Source organism: Vidua macroura, chromosome Z, assembly GCF_024509145.1.
Source record: "Vidua macroura isolate BioBank_ID:100142 chromosome Z, ASM2450914v1, whole genome shotgun sequence".
NCBI classification, from domain to species: domain Eukaryota; kingdom Metazoa; phylum Chordata; class Aves; order Passeriformes; family Viduidae; genus Vidua; species Vidua macroura.
The window spans coordinates 63,409,741-63,434,681 of NC_071611.1; the positions used below are offsets into that span (position 1 = coordinate 63,409,741).

At 36.8% G+C, this 24,941-nt stretch overlaps 1 protein-coding gene across 2 annotated transcripts in view; it reads right to left on the minus strand.

Moving 5' to 3' along the window:
• PCSK5 (proprotein convertase subtilisin/kexin type 5) overlaps positions 1 to 24,941 on the minus strand; it is a 228,952-nt gene that overhangs the window by 196,807 nt on the left and 7,204 nt on the right. For both annotated transcript variants that reach the window (XM_054003177.1, XM_054003178.1), the window contains exon 2: positions 7,431 to 7,535. In XM_054003177.1, the coding sequence (XP_053859152.1) occupies positions 7,431 to 7,535 (105 nt within the window). The remainder of the gene's footprint in view (positions 1 to 7,430; positions 7,536 to 24,941) is intronic.

Below are 24,941 nucleotides of genomic sequence, written 5' to 3' on the forward strand. Positions count from 1 at the left end.
TCTGCTCAACATGTTTCTTGGAAATAATTTTAAAAGCAGAACACACTCTACAAAACAAAAGGCAAGGAGTCCTATTTCCACAAGCCCCAAATTCACCGAGTGCAGAGAGGTCAAAGAAATGAAAAATCCCCAAGGTTTAAACAGTTCTAAGCTAAAATCCAGCTACAATCTAGCCAATGATTTTAAATCTTTAAGACTTATCATGCTCAAGACATATGTTGGTCTGCAAAATTCAGAATAGACTATTTATATATTTTTTTCTTCTCTTAATAGCATGAGTCCCTTGCAAAAGCCCAGATCATTTCATATATGTGGGGACTTTTGCTTTTGCCGCTCTAAAACCAGAAGGCTCCAAATACATCAAAGTCAAAGAGATAAATGAAAGCTGCACCATTTCCACTATTCCTTATCCAGAAAGTTTTACTTAGTTCTGTGAGAGATTGCTGAGTCCTTGCCTGCCACTTTAGAGTCAGCCAACATCTTTCTCACTGACCATGAAGTCTAGAGACCTTAATAGCAGCTCTACCACAATCCCTAAAGACTGCTGAGTACTGGAATGGGATATCTGACAGCTGGTCCAACATTTCATCAGGAAGAAGAGTAACCTAAAATTTGGTGTTCATTTTCTGCACAGAGAACAGTGTTCTGTCTGTGGAGGATACAAAACCAGGGTAAGGATGAACCTTGGATGACTGTAATCTAAAAATGAAAAGTCAGTGTCACATGAATATATATGGCCTTCCCTTTTTACTCTACTGGCCAAATCCATTGCTTCTGTTAGAGGAAGTATCTGTTCTTCAGTCAACAAATTTTGTCACATAATGGTAATTTCTCTTTATTTACAATAGGTAGAAACATTAATGAAGTTAATTGTAGCACTAATGAGACAGGTTTATTTCTGAAGAACAAAAGCTTTATTAATGTCTAATTAATAGCTGATTTGCTGTTTGTACTTAAAGAAATAAAAAATAGTCATTGAAGCATCCTAGTGGAATTACCTTTTGATGTTTTCTACTAGAAGCAGAAAAATGGCCAGTATGAATTCAGTCTAATGTAGTTTTAGAAAAGGGAAATATTCACTGTTGGGGAATATGGGAGTTTTTAATTGAAATATATTACTGCTACCTACTTGGATTTCCCTTTCATCATGATTTCACATGATTTCATCATGATTTCATCAGTTGTTGGCATCTGCCTCAAAGGAGCTCTGTTCCCTCAATATATCTAATTTCAAATACATTTAAAAGAAATTTTAGATTCCATTTTTTCAATTGCATAGTCATTTTACAGAACTCCTTGGCAATGACAATATCATTGTTAATTTTGGAAAATAATTGCAGATTAGTTGAGAGGTTTTAACTGGCTGACTTCCTAATTAGTGCAGCAAATGAGGAATTAAACCCTCCTCTCCCATTCACCTGGAAAAGCAAAAACATTATTTTGCAGGATTATAATCTTAAACTATTTTCATATCATTATTTTCTTAAGATGGTAGAGAGATCCTGATAAACCTGATCCTGATGGCAAGAAGAAGGGTCAGGATTTTGACCAGGGCTCTTTTTGAGAAAGAAACAGCACTCTGGCCCAACACTAGGTTTCTGTGATATTGCAAAAATGTGATAACAAGGGTGGGGCACTGAAGGTATTGGGTTGGTACAGAACCCACCTGGAGTGCTGCATTCAACTCTGGGGTCCTCAGTACAGGAAGACTTGATGGGAGTGAGTCCACAGAAGGGCCACAAAATGGTTAGTGAGCTGAAGTACCTCTTCTATTTGGAAAGGCTCAGAGAGTTGAGGTTATTTATCCTCAAGAAAAGAAGGCTTCAGGGAGACCTTATTGAGGCTTTTCAGTATGTGTAGGGGACAAATAAGATGGGGACAAACTTTTGAGGAGGACTTGTTGCTACAGGACAAGGAGAAATGGTTTTAAACTGAAAGAGGGTTAATTCAGATTAGATATAAGGAAGAAATTGTTTACAATGAGAGTGGTGAAACCCTGGACCAAGTTGTCTAGAGAGGATAGGTAGATGCCCCATCCCTTGAAACATTCAAGGTCAGGACAAGCAGAGCTCTGAGCAACCTGATCTAGTTGAAGATGTCCCTGCTCAATGCAGGCAGGTTGGACTAGATGACTTTGAAAGTTTCTTCCACCTTAAACCATTATAGAATTCTGTGATATGGGAAAAACCTGCTACAAAATGCAGCTACTTTATTGCTATACTCATTGGGATTTATCTCTGTTTTTATTCTAAGTGTAGGTGCATTCTGAACTGCTGAATAGTCATTACTGAGTGATGAATGAAAATAAGTGTGATGCAGCCTCATCACATAAAACATATTCTTGAATCCTGCAACACTTATTTCCCAGGAATTTTTGCTGCTGATGAATATAGTTTAAACTAAAATTAACATAACATTCACCTCTGTAAGTACAAGTTTCAATTACCATTAAGAAAACAAAATACCAACCAACTCATACAAAATTTACAGCACAATGAACAGTTAGAATAACACTAAGTAGCAGGATCTACTAGAATTCTTATCAGTGAACAGCAACTTCATATTTCAAAAAGCCCTAAAAAAAAAAAATCCAAGTTGTAGGCCTATTTGCTCATGTTTACATGAAACTAATTAATACTCCAGAGGCAGGTGACATAGAAAGATACTGCTATTCCCTCTCATTCATTGTGATTCAGTTCATGCTTTAACTCACTCAGTAACAGGCTCCTTGAAAATAGCAAAACCTATTCTTGATTTTTACTAAGATGTAAGGATAGCTCATGTAAAAGCTTTTTCAGGTAATTAATTACAGGGACCACAGTGGTAAATACTGGATTATTTAAGAACTAACTTAAACTTCCAGTACAACTCTGAACATGAAAAGAACATGATGTTCCTATTATTTTGCAACCAAGTAGCATCTTATTGATTCTTAGTCCCTGTGTGCTTGTACATTTTATGGCTAACCATGCAGACATCAGTAACGTACCTGGTCCCACTGTTTAACTGCTGTGTTATCCTGCATGTCTAACAAATCTTTTTGTTCACTAAGGTGTAACAACTAAATATCACCTCACCCATAATAACATTCTCATCTAATTTCTCTAAGCTTTTAAGCCATGGTGATGGCTTTAAAAGCCCCAGGTTACTCACGGCTACTACAATTCTACTCCCCTTTGCGCTCTCATGAACACAACTGTCCTACCATTAATAAGGACAGGCTTCTGGCATTACTTTCCTGTCCTCTGAAAACAGCTATATCATTTGGTGTCATCAAAGAAATGCTTGCCAGCATTTTACATGCTGGTACCATGAATTCTGTTTATCTTGATATGGCAAAGATAAGACTTTCTCCTCTGTCACACTGCTACACTCTGTGTGTGGTTACATCAGGCTGCATAAAATATAAGTGTCTCAGAGTAATGCTTTCCCAAGTATTCTGATCTTGGAGCAGAGTTGACAAAGGCATGACACTACTGCAAAATTGTGTTCAAGCAGAGTATCTTCCTTCAGTAAAGGTAGCCTTACTTCTTATTTCAATAAGACCATAAATTTTTCCGTTTCTATCTTATGTAATCTTTATGTTTTTATGACCCATCAAACAGGATTCAAACCCCAAATAAACGTACCCAAAATTCATTAAAATTAGAAAAATATGAGATGCCATCTTAGTAGAGATTGATAAAGATGCACTATGCTCCAAAGTTGGCTGATGTCATGCTTTACAGGAAAACAAATTATTAATTCCATGGTTTTTAGCATCACTGTGAGCCAGATGTCTTTTTCAGATCTCTGTTGTGATGGGAGACTCTGGGGACCTCATGAGAAAAACAGAACAAACTTTAGTACATTTATTTGAATATATTAGGAATCTTTTATCTACCCTCCATTACCTTAAGAACAGTCATCTTCTAGGATTATTTATGCTACCTATCCTGTGGGATATTTTTTACCAGATGAATCACAAATTTGATTACCACAGCTATTCACTAAAAACTCTTCATTTTATGTAACAGTTCAGAATAAAAAGGTAGGTTTTCCAGATGTGCTGTCCATTTAATTTACATGTACTATTGTCATGCACAGATACTTCAACTCTCACATTTCATTGTAATTGCAATCTCTTTACTAATAGAAAAGCTCCACCTGGCTTCCCTTATTGTTTTTATTGATGAAAAGTCTGGCCTTCAGACTGTGGTTTCAATCTTTGCTTGCAATGTTTCCCACTTTGAGACTCTTCATTTCACCACTACAGCAAACCCAGAGGCATACCTCAGCTCTTTCTTCTCAGTCCTGGAAATGCTGTAATAGTCTGGTTACAGCAGATCGTCTACCATCAATACACTCAACTATTTAATAGCTGAATTAGAGCTTCATGATACCTTTCAATTATGGACTCATTCTGTACACCTTCCCACTTCTTTTTTGCTCCTACTCCTATTGTTTCATGCATTGTAGTATCAAAGTAACTTTGCAGAGCAAACTCTGAAGCTAGAAAAAGCTCTTGATTCATAGTGTGATGCTCTCATTGACCCCTGCCAAAGGCCAACCACAAACAGCTCATCAGCTGGGGAAACCAAAAATCTCCGTTAATAGATTTCATTCAGTTGTCTTTGATCTCTCCTATAAATCCACAGACTTCTTCCACTTCTGTGTTTTCCCATTAAGACATGCAAAATACCACATAGCTATTCACTGGCTGAGAAAGATGATGCAAATAAAGCTATATTTCAAATTTTCTCCATTACAATCTATGTTAAGGAAAGTACAGCCTTTCTTTTCCTGAAACTGTTTAATCTTTTTCTTTGCTAAATGACAACACATAGCATTGCTAGGTAAGGATGTGGATGACAAATTGACAAAACTGTGTTATACTGCAGATCCTTTACCTTTTCATCTAAATACAGATGATATGAGGTTAATAGAGGCTAACGCTGGGGAAAGTGTCAAAATGTGCAATCTACATGTCTTCAGTTTATTACAGAATCACAAAAGGCTGACAAACACCTCGAAGACCATCAAGTCCAACCTTTGATCAACCCCCATCTTGTCAACTAGGCCACAGCACTAAGTGCCACACCCAGTTATTATGTTCTCTGTTGCATCTATTCATATTGTTTATAACAGTGTCAAGCGGCTTTTCCAGAAGAATAAAAATCAAACAAAAGATTTTCAAAGCAATTCATTAATTTAAATCCACAATAACAAGATTTTCTATTAGCTCTACATCTTTCATTGTGCATTCACACAATGAAATCAAACACTATCCACGAAAATAATTCAGAAATACCAAATTTCATAATTTCTTCCATTATATGCGGGCTAATTACATAACAAATTGCCACTCAATCAGAATTCCATCCTTAAAAATTTTATAAAGGAGCAAATTAGTGATCCATGTTTGAAGGAACACAAAACAGGTTAATTCCATGTACATGTAACAGGGAAAGCTTTTTCAGCATTAAGTGAATGACCATTAAATTATTTGGAAAGTAAACAAACCTAAGTGTTTCATTGTTCTCAAATACTCATGCTGACTAATCTGCAGCAAATTTTGGCATTAGATACCATTCCACTCATAAATACAGTAGCATGCAGTACTTTCGAATTCTTACACCAATGCAATGTGCCTTATATAATATTAAACCTTTTGTTTTGAAAGAACTAGCTTATATAGTATAATTAAATTGCCAGTCTGCTTTAATGATCATTAAATGTTATACACACTGAGGACAAAGGGTCTTTATGCTACAAATACATGTCCATTTATTGACATGTCTGCAGCCACATAAGAGTTCCCAAACCCAGGTTCAGTGAAGCAGTCACAAAGTGAATCATACAACACTTCTTGCTAGATCTAGGTTTTAGAACATCAGCTTCTCTTTGGGTACAGAATCATAAACAGGGTTCGGTACCTTGTAAACCCTCACTAGAGCTTCTCAATATTGAAGTGGTATCTAACAATGGTTCTGAAATTTAGAAATTCTGTACCAAAAAACAGCACAGGTTGGAGACAAGACCTAAACGGTACAATAAATAAATGATAATTTTGATTTTCTGCTGTGTTCTGCTTTAGAGTCTCTCACTGTTCTAGCCAAAGTAGTCTGGACTGCTTGCCAGAGGTGCAGATGGGGTATCTGGAAGCTGGGTGTAACAGCACAGTTTACGGAGGTACCTGCACGCAAACTTGTGCATTTGTGTGTTAATCGCTCCACCTCCATGCATATGGACTGATGCAGATGTGAACACTTTCCCTTCGCATTTTTACCTATTCTACATGCTTGTTGTTTGAGTGGTGGGTCTCAGTACTCATGGGAACAGAGATTTGGGCCCTGACCACTTTTATACTAACCCCTAGTGTACACTGCTCAGCAGAGCTGCTGGTGCTCTCAAAGGGTTAAGCAGTTCAGGCTTATCAACAGAGGACTGAGCACAGTTTTTTGTGTACATTCCTAGTATTGTCCCATCCTCAAGAGGAACTTCATACCTAAACGCAGTTTTCCAGATGGCAGAAGTATTCCTATACAATGCTCAATTTGTACAGTGTTCAAACTCTTTCACCAGTAACTTTTACTTCTCATAAATGATTTGTTAAGTAAAACCTGACAAGTCCTTCACAGAGAACATTCATCATCCAATAATTTAAAAAAGCTTGACTCTGTTATTACCACACCAGGGGCCCAGGGGATTGTTGGCAAGACTTCATTCCATGAACAGCATAAAAAAGGCTAATGGGATCTTCACCAAACTTTTTTTCTAAAAGAAAACCAGAGGCAATCCAATCCAGAGGCAGTCAGTGAATAAGCTACTAATCACTGAAATTAAAGGATTCAAACAAAAGCGTGTTGTGGGTAGGATACTGGTTTAACAATAAACCAGTAATTAAATTGTGTTGGCAGTTAACTATTATAGTGTATGCTATAAAAAAATGGCTCCATTTTTCATGCAGATCTTAAAATTAAGATCAGTGAAACTACCAAAAGGACCACAGAAAAGAGTACTCTTTTTAATCCCTCATAGACCAAGTCCAGAAGAAGACAAGAAAAAAAGCAAGAGAAACTTTCCTCTGAACAGTGTATCATTCCACATTGCCCATTTTTATTTTTAAAGCTGGTTGCTTCACAGAAGGGATCTGCAGACATAAATGTTACGTGTCTGGTTTTGCAGAGAAGCATAGCACAGTAATTAGTGCATTATCAAAATTCAAGTACTCATCTAGGAATAATCGTGCACCTTATGTTCCAAGAATAGCATACACTTAATATCATGGTATCTTCTTCACAATGTTTTAATGAGAAGTAGAACCTTAGAAAACAGATAGGGTAATTCTTGTAATACTATAGGCCATTTAGGTGAATGTACTCTGGTATAGTATTTCATATAAAAAATGCAAAGGCTTTTTCCTCAGACACATGCATGGATTTTCTTACCTTTGGTTCCATTGAAATGAAGCTGTGGGTACCTCTACTTGAGAGAACTGACCTTTTAATTGTTTTACTATGGTAGAAGTGGTAGTAGTCCTTCAATGTTCCAATCTGTAAGAGCAGAAAAGAAAAAAAAGGAGTGGAAGACTTAATTTAATGAAACTGGTTTCCTGTTTTTCATTTTGGAAAGTCTATAAATTATGCAATTTCCTCTGTTCTGAAATGCTACCCACTGATCACCTTTCAAAAGAAGGACATATGATATGAAGTAGATTAAGTATCCTTGAGGCAGTAACTGCATAACCAAAGATTATAACTGACCTGCTTAGTCTGGCTGTATCTACCTTTTTAATGTTTAATTTATATGCAGCACTTCAGGTAATTCTCTATCAATTTAAATCCAAACTTGTCCTCAAATGGCAAGTATAGAAATCATTAAACAGCATTCCATTTAGTTTGCTTAAGGAAAGGTACTGAAAAACACACCAGACTTGGTTATTTATGTAATTAAATTATAAAAAGGACATTCACAGCATCGGACTATACAACAGGAATAGTTTTCCTGTTCTGTCAAATGAGAGCAAAAAGTACAAGAAAGAAAGATAGAAATGGTAACTTCATAGGATAATATGCAAAATTTCACAACAGTGTAATAAAAATGCTTCTTACTCATCCCTTCAGTACACAATAGAAATATAAATACTGAAGTGAAATGGCCTTCACAATTTGAAAAATAAATCTTCCTTTCCAAAGTTATCAATATGTCTGCTTTCATTTTTCATTTTCAACTTGAAACTTCAGTTTCACTCACCTACTAACTAACATTCAGTCTCCTTGTTTTTGGGAGAATGTCCCTCCAGCTCATTTGGAATTTGACCTAATAGTGCACTGTAAATCTTGTAAAATACTTCATAATTTAATTTCACGTTCCTTAATGATGAGCAAAAAAGGGACAATTGAGGCTTCTCTCATTTCAAATTAAAACTCAAAGTGGCCTCATGAAACAGGCTTGGCTTTCCAAAGAGAGCTAAATGATATCACCAAAGAGGATGGAGCAACACTTGAAAACTTTCACCTTAAAAAATCCCTCATATTTCTTAATTTGCATCTATAAGAATACACATGCAGGAAACTTGAGAGCTCAGCAGTAAAGACTTGAAGAGAACTGAACATAAGTCCCTCACAAATTCCAAGAATATTTAGAATATTAGAAAACATAAGTCTTGAGAAAATTTGAAAGTAGACTACAAAGAAAATACTAATATTGACAGAAAACAGCAACAATTTAAATTAATGTGCCTAATAGGGAAAACTGGATCTAGGATATTAATACTAGTCTGTGTGGGTGGTCCATCAATATCTTCATTTTGGGAAGGGTAACTTATGTCTAGTGCGACAAAAATACCAAAACATTCAGTTAAATCAATTTAGTTTATCATAAATTAAATAAGAATTGGTTTGTCTAAGACTAATGAGTATATCAGTAGTAGAGTAATTTTCATGCTGCCCTCTCTCTGAAAGGCAATTCCAGCTGAAGAGGCACACCTCCACAGCACAGGTGAGCTCAGTTGTAGTGAACTGGGTTACATCTGGCTGGTGGCCAGTCAACAGTCCTGTTCCTCAGGGCTCAGTCCTAGACCAATCTGTTCGATATATTTAACAACAATCTGGATATAGGATTTAAATGCTCCATTAGCATGTTTGCTGATGATACCAAACTGGGAGGTGCTGTTGATCCTCTTGAGAGACCAAAGGCCTTGCAGGTGCATCTGGATAGATCAGAGCATTAGGCTACGATTAATGGGATGAAATTTGAAGTTTAAATTCTGGATTCTGTACTGGGGATTAAGTAACACCAGGCACAAGTGTGAAATGGGAGTGAAGTGGCTGGAAAGCAGCCCTGCAGACAGCAACCTGTAGGTGCTGGCTGACATTAAGCTAAGTGTGAGTCAGCCATGTATCTGGGCAGCCATGAGGCCAAACTGCATCCTGGAGTACCTCAAATACTGCATAACCAGCCAGACAAAGGAGGTGGTTATCTCGCCATACTCAGCTTTGGTAAGCCTCATTTAGAGTACTCTCTGCAGGTCTGGGCCCCACAATTTAAGAAGGATGAGAAGGTCCTTGAATGCATCCAGAGGAGGCCAACAAAGCTGGGGAATAATTGGAAGGCATGGCTTGTGAAGTGGAGCTGAGCACTTTGGCTTGGAGAATAGTAGGCTGAGGGGTAATCTTATTGCTCTCTACAACTTCCTGAGGAGGGGACAAGGAGATGAAGGTGCTGATCTCTTCCCACTAGGATTCAGGGATGTGTCGGAACAGTTCAGAATGGCATCAAAGGAGGTTCACACTGAACGTTAAAATGTGTTTCTTTATCAAGAGGATAATCAAACAGGTTTGCTGGGGAGGCTGTGAATGCCCCAAGCCTATCAGTATTTATGAGGCATTTGGACAATGCCCTTAATAATGTGCTGTAACGGTTGGTCAGCCCTGAATTTGCCAACTAGGTGACCACTGTAGGCTCCTTCCAATTCTATTCTATCCTATTCTATTCTCTTCTACTCTGTTCTACTCCATCACTTTTGAGTACAGCAACTGAAGTTTATTCTGATTTTAAGAGCCTGTAGCAAGCACAGTCCAGTAGCATCAGGTTACTGTTGCACTCTTTTTATATTACTATTATTTATAACAATCACTGAAATTTGGTGCCCGGTTTAGTTTAAGTGCAAGTGATGGCATGCTTCCCTGAGACAGAGGGATGTAATCAGTTACTTTCTGGATGTTTCCTGGACTGATCAGTAGTCTCAAATGAGACTGAAGTGCTCGTGCTAGCTAAGATTGAAGTGATGTTAGTCTTGCTTCGTAATTCTTCAGAGACCTGTAAAGTGCATACTCACCCCACCAGTAACCTATAAAGGTAACTGAACTTTTCTAGACCTTGCTGCTTTCAGAGTGCATTAGAAACCCTTTACTTTGCCTGTGTGTCTAAAAAGGCACAGATGTTACTGAAAAGACTCAGCTCTGACAGGTAATTGGATTTTACAACTTCACAGAACTTTTTAAATAGAAAGGCTATATTACAACGAAAATAAGCATCCATCCTGTTTTGTGCTACAAAGCTCTCAATGTGCTACAAAGCTACCCAGTCCTCAGTGTTTTGTCTTACACTAGTTTAAGGTGTTTATTTATTTAGTTATTTAATGAAGATTAACTGTAGCTGACCACTCTGAGGGCATCCAAACCAGCAAATTTAGGAGATTACTGAATGCACTCCTGGAGGTTCTACCGTTTAGCAGAACTAACCATCCATGGAACATACTGGAGGCATCTGCATGGTTCCATCCCAAGGGGACAGCATGAGCCTTTGTAATCCTTGTTCAGATCTACTCCGAGAACTTGGGCTGAGGTGACAGAATTAAGCCCTTGCAATTATGTACAGTAATTGCAATGCTATGTCTTCCAAACACCGTTAGTTTTCAGATAATAATAGTGGATCATTTAGAATTGTGAGATCTACAGCTTTAGTTCATAACTGACAAGGAATTAAAACAAGCCCAAATCTTTTAAGTGTAATTAAATTCATTCATATTCACTAAATGCCAGTGCCTTTCACAGCAAAGTAACTCCAGCATTACTAGAAGTTTTTTGCCTTCTCTTACCTTAATGGGAATTTACTTAGACCTTCCAATTCCTTGAACCACTAAGAAGAAGAATTAAACCATGTAACTATGGCAAAATTAAACTTCTCATTGTGTATGTTCTTGTTAAATTGTTTTTTATACTTCTAACTCCCAGGTCCTCGAGGCACTCTCAGAGAAAAGCAATGTAAAGACAGAAACATCAGAGCTAACTACTCTACTACTGCTAGAGATTGCTGGCAGTTTCACTCATATATTCTTGAGAAATCCCTGTAATCTCCTTTTTTTTTACACAGAAGGCATGATTTCTTGAAAAAGGATTAGGGAAATATTGCCTGGCCAAAGGAAAAAGAATGGGCAGTGGGTGTAGGGAAGACGTAATCTCTTTAGAAGTAGTGTTTGTAGATAAACGCTTTCAACAGATCTATACATACATTTTAGTTGTACTATACTATGTCTATTCAAGGACAAAATAATTCTCAGGAATTATTTCAGTTTCCAGGAGTGAACAATCCTACAATATCACTGTGGCGTTCCTGAAAACCAAAGCATCCACATATTTACATTAAATTTATATTTATCAGGTCTTATTTTCTATTTAAAGTTGAGAAAATGTGTTGATTTTAAAGATAACATGAAACAAGAACCAAACTTTCTAAGCTTCCTCTTGTAAAATATTTCTTCCATATGTTGTTTTATAGTCCAGGGCAATAGTGAGATAATTTAGAACATAAGTACTGAATAAATTAATCTACATGTGCATTGTGTCCCCATGAACGCTGTAAGGAAATACAAATGAAGATGACTGTTAAACACACTTTAAATATATTTATATGGTCACCAAACTGATCTATCTGACTAAGCTCTGAAACTAAACTGACTGAAACTTCTATGCAGCTGAACAACAGAGAAGGCATTCCAGCTACTGTGCAAAAACCTAAGAGATGCTTCTTAGCTTGTAAACAATTATTTTTTTAAGAGGCAAATCTTCTAAACATCTAGGTGCAAAGTGCCCTTCTCCCAGAGGGCTGAACAGAAAGCAATATGCTACTGATTTGGTGAATTGGAGGATATATTGTAAGATTCCCCATTTCTGCTGGGCGTTAATGAATTTGCTCCTAAATGGATTTGGAAAGGAAGACAGATCAGGTACAGATATGATTCTGAACTCAGTGAGATACTAAAAGCGCCAAAGAAGCACAAATCTGCTACCCCTCTGCAGAGCTGAATATAAATCATTATAAAAAGGCACAGGATTATATTTTACATGGAGATGAAGGTATGACACTTCCCATTTTTAGGACTGCAAAAATTTCCGAAGTTTTCAAGTCCTTGGCAGAAGAAAATATCAAAAACAGAGAGATGAAGAAAGTTTATGAAGGTTACTACTATCATCTCATTTTAACAAAATAATTTCAACTCTATTTCAAACTTTTACGTTTTTTTCAAATTGAAGTGTTTTCATCTGTCTCCGAAATATAATTTCTGGTGTACTTTGTATAATGTGACAACATTTTAAACATTTTCACAGTGTCCCAGTAAAGAGAAAAGGGGGTGGAGTTTTTAGCATAGTTTATTCGATATGACCCACATCATGCCTGAGGGGCATAGCTTCGGTAGGAAAAAGCCAGGGCCAGAAACTGGGAATTCACTGCTCTTGCCTTGGTCACAAAAGCAGAATGGACTGTCCCCTTAAACCACAGTGGACTTGGTCCCTTCTGCTGTCCACCAGTTTTTTCCCTCTTCCCATTTGTCCTCTGGAGCACTACTATGGGAGTTGTATGTGTTGTATGTATGTGTTGTATGTGTTGTTAAAGTGGACAGCTCCAGGCAGCAGAGAGTTGGAGGCAGCAGCTCAAGCAAGTGCAGAGGACTGAGCTTAGCCAGCAGCTGCACAGTTCCTTATTTCAGATGAACTAGCTTCCAGGTTTTGTTTTGCTTTCCACTCTTTTTGGGCTGGGTGGAAGGGTGGGGGAGAACACTATACTGTGGGAGCTCTCCTCACCATATTGTCTTTGTTTGGAGACCACACCTGGTGCTATCTTTGAGAAGCAGGTTTTTTTTCTTCCTGGTGGTGAATGTTCGTTTGTGGGTAAGCCACCTTCTTTTTGTATACTTTTTACTGTTGATACTGCTGTGGTTATTGTGATTTTAGTAAATTGTTATTTTCATCACACAATCTCTCCTTATTGTCCCTCCATTATCCGAAGGGGTGAGTGAAAGTGGTGTATTTGGAGTTTAGCTTCCTGTTGGTTGTTAAAACCAGCACACATAGAATAACAGAATGACAAAATGACCTGGAAGACACCAAGCTGAGTGGTGCAGCTGACACAACAGGCAAATGGGATACCATTAAGAGGGACCAGGACAAGCTTGAAAAGTGAGTCTGCAGGAATCTTAAAAGGTTTAACAAGATCAGGTGCAAAAAGCACATCAAATGTAAATCTGAAATCTCACAAGGCCAGCTCATAGCCCTTAATTTTGACCTGTTGGCTAGTCGTTATCCATAAGTGTAAATAAGTTCAATGATACTACAGAAAACTGCCACTCCCTTTCCTTCTTGAGTCACTAGAGACAAGCAAGTCTTAAGCATCTTAAAACCAGGGTTCGGGTTCAGCATTTAGAGGCAAGAAAGAAAGCTCTGCAGAAGCTGTTAGCTATTCACTGATCCACCCAAATTAAAGTACCCACATCTGGAAAGATCATGTTCATTCAAACCTGGAACCTAAACTCAACTTATACTGCAAGAAACAGAATTGTGTAGTCGAATTTCTGGGGGGACTGGGATGGGGTTTTTTCACCATAAGATCTACAGTGGTGACCACACTTTCTCAGCCTCCAGCTCTTTTCTCCAAAACCCCAGCACTGGGTCAGCACTGATGGATTTCCAGCATACCGAGGCTGCAGGGCCAATCACCATAAGGACAGCTGCAGAGCTGCTCAGACATCTGAGCTGCAGACTAAGATGAGGGCTCTGTCTCTCCCAGACATAATATCAAATTTAAATTTTTTTTATTGTTTAACTAACAGAAATTCAACTGCCTATATTGTGGAGATGTCATTGTATGATAGAGGTAGGAACCTTGCTCTCAAGGTTCATATCTGCTTCTCCCATATTCCCTTTTCTTCAAGTTTGTTTTAAATGGATGTGATGTCTGCAAAGTGTTGCTGCTTCTGAATAGTGAAACTCTGAACAAGTTGTGCTTGGTCTTACATACACCCCTTCTTTCTGAAGAATTTTTTGAGTCTCTTAGATGGAGAAAAAGCTATACAGTAAGCAGGAGTTCTTGTACAGTTTACTGAATCTTCAGTTTGGAGGACAGGATAGTTCAGATGGAAAAATTAAGATTCCCTCCTGAACCACCTGCATATGAAAAATAAAGAAAATTGCAAAAGAGCAAAGTTTAAAAAAAATCACATGGCTATTTCAGCAGAAACATCATAATTACAAAGAAGTAAATCACATTGCATCTCTTCACCATGCTGGGGACGCAACACTTTACCATTTAACTATGGGCATTCCTTTTCCTTCAGTTTAAATAGAGGGGAAAGCATTTCACCTTACTGAATTAAAATACACCATTTTAGCCTTCTTTTGTATTTTTCACTTATGTTTCAGTTATTTGAATGGAGGAATTTTGTCTGGGGACTTGCCTTGAGCTAGTTTTGCTTTTTAAATAGCTCATGCCAAAAATTAGTAACAGCCATTAAAATAAAAGTAGCTCAGCCTTATGTTCCTTAAGATACTGTCACTGCTATTGCTTATGTGCTGCGGTATTTTATTTTAAGAATAAAGTAACACTTTAATTCTTTCAATTGAAAAATAAACTCCAGCCTTTTAATTTTCATATGCCTTTGTTAGTAGGATTAAAACACATCAATATTCTGAGGTCGGTTATAATTTTTGATATCATTCTAATTCAGTATCAAAGTTACGATTTTTTACAGTGATGTTATTGAATTCCATATCTATATATGCCTAAAAATTGTTACTGTAAGACCCTACAAGGCAGGTATGCTGTGTGTGTGCCTGGAAATGCTGTCATGGGCATTTTTAAAATCCTCTCCCATTGGCAGCTTCCGGTTCTTTGACACGTATTATTTGCTTTGTGGGCTGTTTGGTTTTTGCTCAGGCAAAGGTTTTGTCTTTCCTTTTCAGATTCTCTTTTAATTTTGGAGAGTTTTGCGCATCTTGGAGAGGCTGCATTTGGAGCAGCCTCCAATGCAGGTTTTGAGCTCCCTTTGGCTGAGTTCCACAGGTGCCAGCTGGTCGAGCCAGTACAAGTCCGCTTCCCACTCCAAAGGAAAAGATGCAACTGTCTAGAGAGTGCCACCTTGGAAGGGAAGGCGTGACATCATCTTCCCCTTGTCCTCCAGCCATGTGGCCACCTCTAGCTAGACACATCTTTGAAAAAAGGCATTTCCAGCATTGGGACCTCCCTTTGTTCCCTGGGGATTGTGAGATTTAGCAGTTTGCTATCAAAAAGTTACTTACTTTTTTTTCCCTTGCCTGTTGGCATTCTGTTACTAAACAGGTTTGGTTTTTTGGGTGTTTTTTTCACTTGTATCTACTCATATCTTGTTCCTTACTGGTGGAAAGGGATTGGTTGGAATCAAGGGGGATGCTACTCATTTCAGAGTGCCCATTATCACAAACCAAGACAGCTGGTATATTTGATTTGGGATTAAGTCTATAAAAGTAGTTTTTCTCATAATTTTACTTTTCCAGGCTTTCTACTGCATTACAGAATATAACTTAAGCATATTTATAGTCTCAATTCTAAAATACAATTTAATTAAAACTAAAAGCTACATTTAAATGTGAAATTCTAAATTCCTAATTAGATTCATTCTAAACTATTTTTAAAAATCAAAGTTCTATTTTTCTATATAGAGAAATGCTGTACTGAAAATATATTATAAAATAGATTTAGCAACATAAACCAATTTATGTTTCCTCTGAGACTCCTAACTGATCCATAACTTTTAGAAGTTGAGGTGAATTTGAAAAAGCTTCCTACATCACACTTTCTGTATAAACATTACTTTGTACAATTGTATTTTAAAACAAATACTGTCAAATGAAATTCTGCTTTTTGAAATTACAGTACTTTAGTGCTCTTTTCGTAATCTTATTTAGCACATGGAATTACTATGAAAAATAAAGAGAAAAAACCTAACAACCAAATAGCAATATGAAGTGTTTTTTATCATGAAAAAAACACAGAAAGTTTCTAACGCAAACAAATTTTAGTACAAATCAGCAGATAAGATTAATTTAGGTATTAGAAAGAATAAATTCAAACTGTATCATAGCCTTAATTCTAATACATGCTATATCATACTAAGATTTATTAATTGAATCTACACTAGTTTACAGGAGGAACAATCCTTCTAAACAGGACTTTGGTATCTTTTTTTAGAGTATATGTTTGTGTAAATCCTGTTGTTATTGAAATTATGAACTCTCTGCCTTACTGAGTTTGGAGAAGTGGGAGAGGTTAACTGATTTTGTTTAAATAGAAATATACTTTGATAATATTTAATTAAAAACAGTGCTACTTCAAAAAGTGCAGGTAAAAAAAGCAATACTGAAGCCAAATCATAAAACGAGAAATCCCAAAGACACTCATCAGGTAAATAAAGCCAAGGAAAAGCTGCCTGAATAAAGACCCTGTGAAAATTATGTTTGAGGCCTATGTGGATGAGCAGCAAAGCCTTACATGCCACAGGTAACAGGAGCCCACAGTAAATACATATTCTTTACAAAGGTTATGACAGAAGCAGGGCTTGTGCTTGAGCCCTACCCTTCTCTGTTGCACCTGCAGCTCTGAGAAGAACATGCACCAGTCTTTGTGGGAGGACAATATCTGAGCTGTGCTGTGAATTAGCACCCTTTGAACACTTCCATATAGATGAGGGCATACAAATATGCCATCAGTGATGTTATGAATGAATAAAAAGAAAGAAGCTGAAGATATATTGGACACTGTGTTGATTGTTCAAGCATTAAATTGAAAAAATGTCACTATAGTACTTGAAAAATTTCTTTCAAGGTCGTTAAGGGTTTCATCTACCTCTTCTCTAGGACTTATAAACAGATTGTGACTATTAGAACGATGTTCAAAGATAGCTAAAAATTAATGAACAGGTCCTTAATTATTGGACAGGCAGTGGTAGAGGGGTTTATATGAAGAGTCGACACCAACAGATATATCAGCCTAAAACATCTGGGGGTGATGGTGAAGTAAGCCATTTCCACATTTGTCATGTGAAATGTTAAAATTCAAGTGCAGTAATTACAGGCATTAATAAGTGCAACTGTGAGATTTGCCTTGGGAGCACTGCAGCAACTGGGAAGCTCACATCCCTTTCAAATAAAGTAATGCAATGTTACTCAGCAAACCTGTGACCATGGGCTAGCAGTTCCAGGCAACATTACATTTTTCATTAAAATGCTCAAAAGGAAATAAATTACTTCCTTCATTCTCATTCATCTTTTCTATCATTTCTTTTCAATACAAAAACCAACATAATATAAACTGGTAGCTTATGCAACTTTTTGTGAACCCCAGTGAATCACCACCTTGTTTCTGCAAATAAAAATGAGTGCAACAAAGCGTATTTATATTATGCTGAACAAACAAAAGTAACCTCTGCAGGATTTAAACTGACTTCATGCATTTGAAAGTTCAAGCCATAACAAGCATATTTTTTATCTGCAAAGAAGCTGTTAGGCAATATGGTCATGTTTGTTTCAGTACCACAGTCATCATTTTGATGAAGCCATCAAAAAGGAAACAAATACCTTTAACCTTTAATTTTGAGGAGTCAACTAAACTGCCATTGCTTTCTGAAATCTTTTTTTTTTCCTTTTCTAAGTTAATAATCTGTAATTTAAAATGTCTAAATTATATACTGCATCAACTGAAGTGAGCTTTGCCTCTATTTTATTGACTTCTAATCCTATTTCATATTGCATCACAAAACAAATGTAAAATGAGGATGCATACTCATGCACTGCCATGAATGTTTGTTGCAGTAACAAACAGAACTGCCATATACCATACATTACTAGCTACTCCAGCCTCTAAAGACTATGGTGTCTTTGTAATATTTCTTCACCTGTGCTGTCATACATGTAAATATAAAGCATAAGAATGAGGCTTGACAAATTCTGACCAGGCTACTTCATTCATGCGAACAGTATAAAGGTTAGTTAAGAGGTTTTATTTTTTTAACAAACTACTGCAAGAAAAGTGTCACAACAAACAATGTGCATATTCCTTTTAAATATTTCCTTTTAAATCTTGATTCTGAAATATTTCATAGGCATCATCCCTGTCCTGAAACTTGTAAAATCTACCCAGTCTCATGGGATCAAGTACCTTCTCACTTACAAAACTGCAAGTCAGAAATAACTGTTGAAACTAATGAATTTCAGAGGCATAAATCAAGAGCAGTCTAATCTAATGGGGTTACTTGCATGAGTAAAAGATTTAAGAACCAGGCAGTTCTTCTACAACAGTAGAAATACTGTTGTATTTGCATCCCCAGTTATTTAAACATCAATATAAAATTCCTAAGCACATTAATAGCAAGGGAATTTATACCATGCAAAATTACTCATGTGGTGACTTACACTAGTCATACTGTTTACAGCGAACATTTATATTGCCAGCAATAAACCTTTTCATGCTGTACTTTGTCTTACAAATCTGAATTCAGTTGTTACTGATCATAGGAAGTACAATGTTTTCATTTAACTGACTTTCTCATGAGACGTGATTTAAGCAATTTCCTCTTCTATTACCGATATAATTTACCAAAGAGTTATAAAGAAGTGTCTCATAGGAATATCTAAGACTGAGTTAAGTTCATCTATGTGTGGCGTATAGGCAGTAAATACAACCCTCTTATACAACTAACCTAGATCACACTTCCTCAACTTTATACTCCAGCAAAATCTGCTATCTTCCACTCTGTACAACATGTTTAACAAAATACAGAAAAGCAGAAAAGCATGAAACTGGTCCAGAACCCCAGGTTACTGACATACTCATATATTTTACTTGGTTATTGCTAGAGCTGTACGGAAGTTTATACTTTTTTTTTGTGTAAAAGTAAGTTTGTCAATATTCTTTATTTATGTCTCCATATGTAAGCCTGTTGACTTTGACAAGACAACTAGAGCAACACCTGTTCATGTAACAGTTTAATAGTAAGAAAACAAAAAATTCTCTTTGACAGCATCTAAAGATAAACTGAAATAAAAAGCAAGTAAGTGAGTAAATGAGACCAAAAAAAAAAAATTTGTGTCATGTAGCATTCAAACATAGTAAGAAATAAAACAGCTACATAGTCATAAGTAACATTTAGTGAGGATTTCAGAAGTATTACAGCATACCAAGGGACTCTATTCTAGCATAGTGTATGTCTAGCACAGTCTTGCAATATCCCACATAAAGTTGCTATTTGGAATCATAATAAAAATAAAATAAACAAAGAAAAAAAGTGACACCAAAAAATTATATTAATTCAAATATACACGTCTCTCCTGCTGTACCATTTTTCAAAGTGCTAGAAGATTCAATTAAGCTTTCACTGGATTCACTGGAATCTTTTATTGTGTTTAATGGTAACTACACTTAATCCTTTTTTAACCTAGACCCCAGAAAGGCCTGTATTTTCGATTAAGTGTAGTTAATCTCATTAAGTTAAGAACTTAACTTAAGCTTCCAAATTACTTCACACTACAGAGACAAGCCAAAGAGATCTGATACTCAATTCATCACAGAACATCTAAATTTACTAAAACTAATGATAAACAAGTTACAGCTCTCAGACCCTATCCATTTCACACATATAAAGAACATTCCTTGGTGATCTTCTCATTTGAAGAGCTGAATCTTACAACCTCGGGGTTGAGAGAATGCCTGAAAGTGTTTTTTCTTGGAAAAAGGATAAAAGTTCCTACTGTACATTTGTTTAATACATTGATATTAAACATACCAAAATACTGAAATAGAAGAAAGTCAGTTAAAATGACAGCAATGTATTGGATAAAACTGTGTATTTTTCTTTATAAATGGATTTTCATTTCTATTTTGAAACAGTGTGTGGAAATACAAATTTTAACCACCACTAGAACTGCTCACAGTACAGCTCTGTTTGTCAGATTAATATTTCTATTTGCCAGGCAAGAAATGGAAATTGCTCAAATTTCACACAATTGGAATGGCATTTATATACAAGAAAGCTTCCAAAAGAGCAGTCTGTTGCAATGGCAGACCCATGTATTGATGCCAACACAATCCAGGGCCCTTTTGGCTCACGGAATAGTTAACTCTTATAGAAAACAAAGCTCTGCAACTCTATTAATTCCAGCTAGCAGTTTTACCAGATGATGATTTTGTGATTTGTCAGTTGGCCGCCCTCATCATGCACTGATGTAAAATTGATTTTGAGTAGGGGTGTGCTGTTCACTGACAATGGAAATTTAAACTACTCCAAGCTGAAGCAAAGATTCAGCCTGATCAGACAGGCAGAAAGGACAAGATGTGGTGCGACCCATCAAGAAGATGTGGTGATGGGCACATGTCAGAAGTGTCAAAGCAATTCCAGATACTGTCATACATGTAACCTCTGGGAGTTAACTTTTATTTCAATTAGGTATGAATAAAATCCTATTACTATTGTGCTTTCAATTCATGGAAAGCAAATTATTTTGTTTACAAAGGAGCAGAGAAGAAAACTGTACAGAATATCACAATTAATAACTGCCATGCTAGCTAGGGCTGGAGCTTGTGTTGTGTGGTGGTGACAGGATACATCTAGTCTGTCAACCTTACTGATATAACTTGGGTACGTGCAAAAACATTTCCAATGCCCTTACTAAGAGACTACTGAGACTTTATTAAACTGCTACTGAATACTTCGTGGATTATAATACTTTAAAAACAATATAAGCTAATCTGCTTCTACATACATCTACTCTGTATGTATCTGCATTAGTTTCACTCTACATCCCACTGGTAAAACTGCCAGTTGTGCAAGACGGGGCTTGGTTGCTCTTGAGAAAACAGCTTATGCTGCAGCCCAATCCTGCAAGGAAGGGGTCTACTAATTTCCAAGGGGTCTACTAATTCCCCAATTTAAAGCTGCTCATTTATGCTTGGCTCACTGGAGTGCAGCATACCCACAAAAGCATAAGATTTTTTTCAAAGTTTAGTGTTTGATCGATTTGTTTGCTTCAGTTCAGCTCAGATCAGTTACTCCAGATACAATAGTTGACATTCGGCAGTTCACAATGTTGAAGGAATATGGGTGGAATAACTGAATAAAAACACTCCGTAAATTAAAGTAATTGAAAATCTCATTTTAAAAACAGTTTTCACTTTTCAGAACAGCTCTGTAACAAATGTGATGTCAGCTTTTAAAAGGAGATGTGAGATGAGGCTACTACTAGAAGTCACTACTAGAAAAAGTAATAGAAATTAAGAAGTAAGAAAATTAATGGACACTTCGGTAGAAAAGTCACTGCTTTGGAAATAGTTAAACAGAAGAAAATTCTGCCTTACAAATTTATTGCTGTTCTTAAAAGAGGCCAAGCATATAAACAGAGATGGGTAAACAGAAACACTCTAGTTAAACTTCCAAAAGGCTTTTGACAATGTCCTTCACCCACAGGTTTTAAGAATTTAAGAATCCATTGCAAAAGGTCTTCGCAGAAGTAAGCAATCAAAACAAAAACAAACAAACAAAACAAAACAAAAAAAAAACCTGAAAGCAAAGCTCAGGAAAAATTTGTTACTTTCTTATTAAATAGCAATTAGCTTCTTACAATGCGTGGAGATTCCAGACAGAGTTCTGTTGTGTTCCATTGCAGAACATCTTCTGGAAGCTACACTATTTCACTAAAAAAACATGCATGGGAAAAAGAGTGAGCAATGAGGTGTAGAAATCAGCCATGACAGATGTAAAAACTGCAACAGCTGACTGTGCATCAACTGCAGAATGGGACCCTGCAAAACTGAGTGACAACAATATCAAATGAAATCCAATACAGACAAAAGTAGATTAACTTATGTACAAACCAAACATCACACTAAAAGGAACTGTTCAGAGCTGCCCAGTACCATACCATTAAAGAGTGACAATCTGAAGGTTATGGCAGACTAATCCATGGGAACTCAGCTCAACGTAAGTCCCCATAATAAATTACATACTAGACATTAGTTATAATATGAAGGATAAAGCAGAGTACATGGCATTATGAGAATAATGCAATCTTTTCTCACAGTAAATACTGTGTAGCTCTGGTTCCCTCTATTCAAAGAGGGAGACCTGAAAAATTTTCCAAGTAGAAAAAGAAGAAAGGACAAAGATATGGCACAACAGAAGTTGTATGACAAATAGCAAAGTAAACTAAGACCCTTCAGCCTAGACACAACATAATTTAGGTGAAAATATTCAAAGCCTAAAAAATCATGTATGGTGTAAGAATGGACAAAAATCATCTTTCACACCTCTTTTGTAACCATCTAACAAAGTTAGTAAATAACAAGCAAAAGAGAGGTGTGTCTTCACACAGTGTAGTAGCAAACTTCAAAAATCCTTCCCACAGAATATTGTGGATGCTAAAAGTCTTTATTTCAAAGACTGAACAAGGATCTGGACAAAGCAAACATTGTGAATTTCTAAATATGCAGAAACAATATCCAGTTTAGGCAGACTCCTTAGCCGAAAACAGCTGAAGGGAGTGTTAGGGAGAAGCACTGGATGCTTGTTTTGTTCTTCCTTGCCCGGGACAGTAACTAAAAACCACTGCCTGTGCCTACAGTAGTGGTATCTACACAGATCTATCAGACTCAGAATAGCCTTCCATCCTTTTGGGTCTATTTCCATAAGGGTGCTCAGGCAAACAAAAATGTTATAGGATCTACTTCTCTATGTCCTAGATGTCATACCACTGGCTTTACAGGCACAACACAGCATGTATTTTCTTTCCTGTCTGTTTTTAAGACATCAGGTTACTGTGTAAATATGCTTTGCAAAGAAAGGCTCCATAAAAGAAAAGGAAACATTCTCTAGGTTCATCCAGAGGGGAAACTACTGACAGACAACGCAGAGAATGGAAATTTTCAGTTCCCTTGTAATTGCAAAATATGGCTTAAAGACTAACTAGCAAATTAGATAAAAGAATGTAAAAGTAGGCATACAGGATGCTAAACATAGCTAGAACCAGTGGATAAAAAGATAGTAAGGAATCTAGTAGGTTTTGTGGCAAAGTTACAAGAAACTTTGCACATGCCCCCAGAGAAGTTCCAGGCAAGATTTACAATATTGGGGGCACTCAGTAATTACAACCACCAGAGACCCGTTCATTTAACCCTCAAGGACCATTAAAGGACTTCTAGTAAGGGGTGGAGGCCAGTAAATTGGTTCTAGGAAAAGCGAAGTTTATGTATTAGCTAAGAAGTACATTGTAATGAATACGTATGATCATAACGGAATAAAGACCTTGTTGTCAAGTTTCGCAACACACATTGAATTGGAGGAAAAATCCTCTGAAGGTGTCCAGCACTGTAATAAAGAATGCCTGCATTCTAACACTTCAAATTGTGTTACAAAGTTTACTTTCCAGCTGATTTCAGTATCACTACATGCTATCACTGATTAAACGATATGTTTCTAAAAGAGCAACATTATCCAATTCTAGGCTTGACTTTCAGACAAACAGCACTGTTCTGTAACACTTCGCTGTCTTCTAAGCACTCCTACACAAAACTAATTGGTTTTGTTCTAGTTTGAATAAAATATATAGCACAGGTTTTAACTGTGACTTGCAGCATCTCTTAACTCCAATCTGGCCCCAGAACACAAACCTAAGTGATGCCTGTTCCCTGCTGGCACAGAAACATCTTAAAAAGAAAAAAACAAAGAGAAAAAAAAAAATGTAACTTGAGCAAAGATGGGCCTGATGGCTATCTGTTATTAAAATGTATGCCATCCCCCTTGAGATCAGGTTTCTTCTCTTTGGAAGAGTCTGTGCATACAATTTTTTCTTTCTTTATTTGTTTAGAACTGTATATTCCCTCTTGCCTGATTAACATGCTTTTTACAGTCTCACCTCCATTGTGCAACATCTTGCTATCCACAGGAATGTCCACAACAAGCTGTTCTGGCACAACTTCATTCTGTAGTTCTCATACTCTGCTGGACTTGCCAATGTTTCGTTCCAAACAGCTTTTCATTCTGCAAATATCAATCAAATTGGGGCCAGTGTGTTGCCAAATAAACACTTACTGTCTTAAGGTATGTAGTTTTGGCAAGCAGGAATCTCTTTGATCATATCTTCTCCTGTGTTTGGCAGGTGACAAAGAGTACCACATGATATGGTTGACATGTATTTCCCCACTTGCTGATTTTACAATTGATTATTTGAAGGAGAAGAGAAAGGTATACTGGTCAATCACAGACCACAGAACACAGTTGTAAAACAAGAAAATATGACACTGGAAATGTATTGCCTGACAACAAGTATTATTTATGGAAAAGGAGTACAAAGCAGTGGGGAGGTTATATACAAGCAAGACATAATTTCTGGTCAAGGAAAACAGATGTCAATCAAAACACAGCAACTATGATGATGCTAGGAGTGGGAAGTCTATCTTCTATCTTCTAATAGGAAACCAGAAGCTACAGAAGCAAAATAAAGGCTGGGTCTGAAAATGTCATAGAGAGAGAGATGAGCCATTTAAGCACAAGAGCAGATATATAACACTGGCCGTGACTAAATTTAGTGCATAAGTTGGGGGAAAAAAATATCGCTTTTAGAACCGGGGTCAAAAATCCACTTATAAACACCTTAAGGTAC